A 6,000-nucleotide genomic window follows, 5' to 3' on the forward strand; every position below is an offset into this window, starting at 1 on the left:
ATTTTTACTTTAGCAAAACACCAATACAGAACTAATCTACCCTGTACTGTACAAGCATAGTTGAACAGATGTTCTCAAAGCCAAAGGGAACCAAGCAGTGAGCTACATTTCTATTTGGTGATGTTAAAAGTACAGTATTTAATAAAAAAGTGAGAGTACTGTCAGAAACAGACATTAATTAAAAAACACTACAAGATGGTGAAATATGTACGATTACACAAGACAACAGCAAACCCATACTAAATATACTATTCCCAAATGGCTAAACATTATCCACAATGTGCCAAAGCCAAGATGAACAAAAGTTAATTAATGCTGATAGACTCATCAAGATTTAAAGCTTCAAATTTCCACAAATAACAATTTCAGATTTCCTCTAGTATACCAAGTAGAAACAAACAGCAAAAAATAAGAACATCTTCTCTTACACCTGTTAATTAAAATGTTTCTTTTCTCTGTCTCTGCCTTTTGAGGATAAAAGACACCAAAATATATCTAAAACTCTGCAATTATTCATTTATTATTGTCTATTTAACTCTTTCTGGGCTGATGTCGACTTTTGTCAAAAGGAGGAACTGACGACGGTAATCAACTGTAAAGTTTGACAAAACCAACCGTTATGTTTTAATTGGTAGAAGGAAAGTTAGCTTTATTGGTTTGATGAGATTTCCTGCTCTCATGTGAGTAGTAAGGCACAAAAAAGAGCAAAAATGGCACTGACATAATGGTGAGAGATCAAACTGAAGGCGTAAAGCAAAATACTCCATAGATGAAGTTTTGCCTATTATCTCTGAACTGGACTATGACTTGCCGGACTCCAATTTCGATACAAGCGATCAAAAACGAATGTGAAGTTCCAGCTTCAGCTGACTGGTCCCCAAATAATCGTGGCACTGACAACCCTACAGCAATGTTCACCAGGAGGACTGCCATTTAACAATAAGACACAGAAACTAGATTACAATGCACTGTGACTGCTGCTACTGCTGCTGCCCCAGCCATGCGAAGACAGCCTGGCAGCAAGCCTGCCACCCATTCCTGGCAAACTGGCAGCCACTGCATGCAGCAACAGATGTTTTATGTTGATTTCTGTGTGAAACCATTGCTTTTCAGAAACTATGTGTATTGGAAAAAAATATTCAGCCCTCAAAGAGTTAAAGATACTTATACATGTACCACATTTAAGGTAAACAAAAACTGACCCCCAAAAATTAACTGTAAAGTATTTTTGGTTCATGAACATTTATAGCCACATTATTCTTTTCTGACAAACCACTAATGATGTGTTTTATCAGTTAAATTTCAATTTTTACCTTTACAAATCAAATACTCTCACATTGTACATAATTAGTGGCAACAATTCATTTTAAATGTGGCCTCTGCCAGAACAACATCCCTAAAACCTCATGGACCACACTGGACTTTTTATTAAGTAAACTGAACAGTTCAAGCAGAAAGTTGGCTCATATCAAGAGAAAGACAAACAAACGTCCAGACCACACAAGAGGTCACTCTAAGACAGCATCATTTCTTTTTTTTTTTTCTTTTTTTAATAGCTCTACCCACTTCTCATTCACGGACAAATGTAGAACAAAAGATTTACACAGAATGGCCAAGAAGCAACAAAATAAACAAACAGGGCTCACTGTCAAAGAGTGAGCCAACTATTCCACATCCCCACCTTGCCTATAATGAGCCTCTCTTTAACCTTTGCTCATATCCGTCTCTTGACAATGCTGTTCTTTTGACTACCAATTGTGAAATTGCAGTTTCTTCCACTCAACTTGTAACTAAACGTGTTTTTGAATGACTGTGTAAATTTAACTTGTCAGTTGTTGTTCTACAACCCTACTAACTTAGAGTTCTTCAACATATCCAAAAAGCAGCTATGCAGAGCAATTACTAATTCACCTTGCAAAACTCAAAAACAAAATACAGTCACACAAGCAGTTCTTAGAGAAAAGTTAAGAAAGTCAACTTATAGTGATCCTTCTGTACTTCAAATTAAAATATCCATGCAGAGAAGATTCAAAACAGTTGGTACAGGAGCTACTGTTTACTGATCTACACATAGTTCTCAAACTCCAGGCTCCAATCGCAACAATGAATCAAAACTGCATACGCCAGAGACATGAAAGTTTAACAGGAAAAACATGATGTCATAAATACTCTTGAAGTAGTTTTGATATTTAAAATGGCAAAGTTATGCACACCCCCTGCCTTAGGTCTGTATGGATTATTCTCATGCTACTTCAGCTTCTTCCCACATCTCAAATTAGACTGACTAGTAAGTCTAACCAGAGTATATGTGCAATTCTGCCTTGCAATCGATTCGTGAAAATCACCCAATGCCCTGTAATTGTTTTTTATCTTTTGCCCAAGAAACTCTCCCCAAATAATAACTGGAATAACCAACTCTAGAAAATGTATGAATTGATGCTGGAAATGTGTAAATATTATTTGCTACTAATAACTGGCTGACATCTTTATGAGGTGAATACAAGCTAAACATCATAACTGAATAATTAAAAATTACAATATTTACAGCAGAACAGCAGGTAACATTTTAGATTAGGCACTATATATCTAATGCATCCATTAATCACATATGTTTATGTAACAAGACATTTTTCATTTGGTCTTACTAGCAATTATAAAGAATCTAATAAAGGGCTTATGCAATGAGGCTGAACAAAATGACCACTTTGGTGGCTTATGTCTCTCAGCATCTCATACTTCAGGATAAGGCTTGCAAATCCTTAATTAAAGCTTAATAAGTTCAAATGAAGCACTCACATTCACAAGTAATTTTACCAACATATAACAAGCTCTTAATATGCCACCTTGCACAGATTAATAACTTAACACTTTTATAAGTACTAAGACCAAAAGAGGCCTTTGTTAAGGTCTTATTACATAATAGTATGTGACTTTAAGGTGCATTATTACTAGTATCCTGCTACTGAAATAAATATTTAAGGAAGAACTTAAAACTGTTAGTAGAAATACCCAAGGTCAATAAAGAACATCAAAAAATATAATAATGTAGGGCAAAAAAATATATCTGCTTAACAATGGAAACCTAAATTAACACAGTTCTGCAGGACTTGATGGATGGGCTGAAAAGAGGAAAAAAATGTTTGTTCAACCCAACAATCAGTAGAACTGGGGTACGATATTCCATAGATAAGCTCAGATAGATATTATTTACACCAGGAGCCCATTAAGAAACAGATAATCGATAACGTCACGCTGACCATCTGTCATCACTTTGAGGTATTTGTCACAAGGATGTAATATTTTAAATACACACACCCACGAGGGGTTGATTAATGTCTACGGCATATAAAGGGGTCGAACAGTGTTGGGCGACATCTGATTGCGTGTCCTCAGCAAACCTTCAGCTGTTCGTCTAAAAGTAGAGCAGTCCTACTTTTATTATTGCGCAGACTGATCAGTAGACTGAAGGTTTACCGCACATAAAAAGGCCAGAGGATCCACCATCAGCTTCTTTGAATGCATCGAGCCAAAGCATCTGACGACTTCTCAGACTTTGATCGGAGAACCCCATAACCCCCAACCCCCTACCATATTTCCCTTGAGATCGCCACAAATAAGTTAAGACAGCGATCCGGCTCATGATTGACTGACAGCGACATCCCCGTGCCATATGGCCAGTTAACTTAAGGCAACACATCATGGTGTTCAAGGAAACCCGGCAACGATACCTCACGAAAGCACACAATCGGCGATATGCAAACTCACCCCAGTCCAAAAATTCGAGCACATTTTTCTCTCTCCTGAGAGGGGAGCCGCTGCATTCATCGTAGAGACAAATGAGGACATCCAGCAGAGTCTCCACGCTGAGGCACTGGCCATTAGATTGCGCCGGGCCATCCAGAATCAGCTGCTCCAGCTTCTTCAAGCGAACCTCGCCCGACATTATGAGGGTATCGCGGGGCGAGGCAGGATTTAAAACGACAATGATAAAAGTAGATTCGTTGTTAAAAAAAAATAACAATAAAAAAATGACAAACCAACAACCGCTATTCGCTAGCTGGCGTTCGTGTGAACCTTCCTGTCATGCAGTCCAAAATGCGGAGGTCGGTGGATGGGGGAAATAAAATGCAATTTGAACGAGCGAATACGGCGACTATTCCGTCATGTGTGCGTCCCCTCTGTGGACGGCGAAAACTCCCCAGCAGCCCAAATGCCGAGCGACATTCCGAAAAGCGTTATTCCCCTTCTCATGGAGCTTCGTTTCTCTTCCGACTCACGAGCCCGATCCCTTTAAACTGGCAGCCCATCCATGCTTGTCTGTAATCCTTCCGATTTTACCGTTCAGTGAAGAACACAAGCGCATAACCTCTCCTCATCTGTTCGAAAACCGCATCCGTGGCAAAATCTTCAATTTAACATTGAAAAACACATAAAAAAGTGAAGCCACTCCTTGGTTAAGTGCACTGGACAGAAAAGAGCCCCCCTCTCATTCCATCTTTTATTTCCTCTGCTTCCCGACGCTAATAACGGCTGCGCATGCCGTCTCCTTCCGTCGTGCTCCCTCGGCCAGTCCTACTGTGCCCCTGGGCTCATTCGCCAGCTGCTCCGCATCCTCCTCTCCTTGTGCCCTCTGGAAGCCACCGCCGCTCGCTCTGCTGGTGCTGCTGCTGCTGCTGCTGTCTCACGAAGGGTTGCTGCGGGCAAAGCTGAGATCAACATGGCGGCCGGGAGCAGCAGCTGCTACACCAGGGGCTGCAGGGATACTGGGGGACTGGAGGGATGCGCGGACAGGGCAGCGAGGGGGCGGGGGAGAGAGATGATGGAGCGATCGGGAAAAGTGCACTTGCGCGGCGTTGCCTTGCCCAAATTGGAAGTTAATCTGACTCTTGTTACGCTATCTACAGGGGATGATAGGGTGTCAGATAGGCACCCTGAGATCTAATGAGGAGCGGCGTGACCTGTAGGATTTAACCCCCTCTCCGACGTACCTGTGTCTTAAAGGTATTTCTTTAAAAATATGTGCTACTGTACGTGCAACGGGAAATGCGATAAAGGAGTTATATAAAGTAAAGATCCATAATGGGTGCCATTACTAGCATTCCTCGATTTTGCATTCTACACATTACGGTAGGCTAGAGCTACCAAAATGCCAGTTTTCATTCTGCTAGATCTCTCCTCTTTCTTTGATCCTCTTTGAGCCCCACTTCCCCCCCGACCTTGGCATTACATATACTGTCTTTAGGTGGTGTGAATCCTACATCTTGGGCAGATCCTTCCATGTGTCATTGTGTGGAGGGATATCAGGGTTTCACCAGACATATACAGGGGTGCCCTAAGAAACAGTGATGGGGCCTCACATCTTTTCTCTATTGACTATCTTACTAGACCCTCTCATCCAGTTCCATGATTATTCCTGCCAGTGCAATGCTGATCATACACAACTGTGCCTGTCACTTCCTACAGAGGATCACACGGTATTAGCTAGAGTCTCTGTGTGCCTCACTGATATTGAAGCCTGATTGAAGGAACACCATCTTCAGCTCAAACTAGCAATGACAGATTTTCTTGTTTTTCCAGTCATTATTACCAACACTGCAGAGTCTGTACACAACCTTGGGTGGTAATGGATGACAAGCTGTCCATCAGGGACCATATTACTACAGTCTCTTTACCTTGCAGATTCACTATATACAATATCCACAAGAGCAGAGGGTATCTGACCGAGTATGCAGCACAACACCTATTCCAGGCTATTGTCTTGTCACAACTGGACAACTGCAGCTTTCTGCTGGCAAGAATACCTACAGTATATGTATCATCAAAATGCTCCAGATGATTCAAAAAGCAGCGGCTAAGTTGTAGGCACATGTCACTTCTCTTTTTAGATTGGCTTCCTGTAGCTAAGGTCAGTGATTTTTGCCTAGTCAGCAGGTTAACACCTATATATATGAAGATAATTGTGAGGCCCTGTGCTCCTTCTCAACCAGTCAGGTCTGGAAT

The 6,000-nt window shown here is 41.2% G+C and overlaps 1 protein-coding gene across 4 annotated transcripts in view; it reads right to left on the reverse strand.

The window, feature by feature from the left end:
* LOC120525692 (serine/threonine-protein kinase MRCK alpha-like) overlaps positions 1-4,743 on the reverse strand; it is a 429,465-nt gene extending 424,722 nt beyond the window's left edge. For all 4 annotated transcript variants that reach the window (XM_039748213.1, XM_039748214.1, XM_039748215.1 and 1 more), the window contains exon 1: positions 3,766-4,743. In XM_039748213.1, the coding sequence (XP_039604147.1) occupies positions 3,766-3,943 (178 nt within the window). In that variant the 5' untranslated portion in view covers positions 3,944-4,743. The remainder of the gene's footprint in view (positions 1-3,765) is intronic.
* Positions 4,744-6,000: the final 1,257 nt, after the last annotated feature.

This window comes from Polypterus senegalus, chromosome 3 (assembly GCF_016835505.1).
Source record: "Polypterus senegalus isolate Bchr_013 chromosome 3, ASM1683550v1, whole genome shotgun sequence".
Classification (NCBI taxonomy): domain Eukaryota; kingdom Metazoa; phylum Chordata; class Cladistia; order Polypteriformes; family Polypteridae; genus Polypterus; species Polypterus senegalus.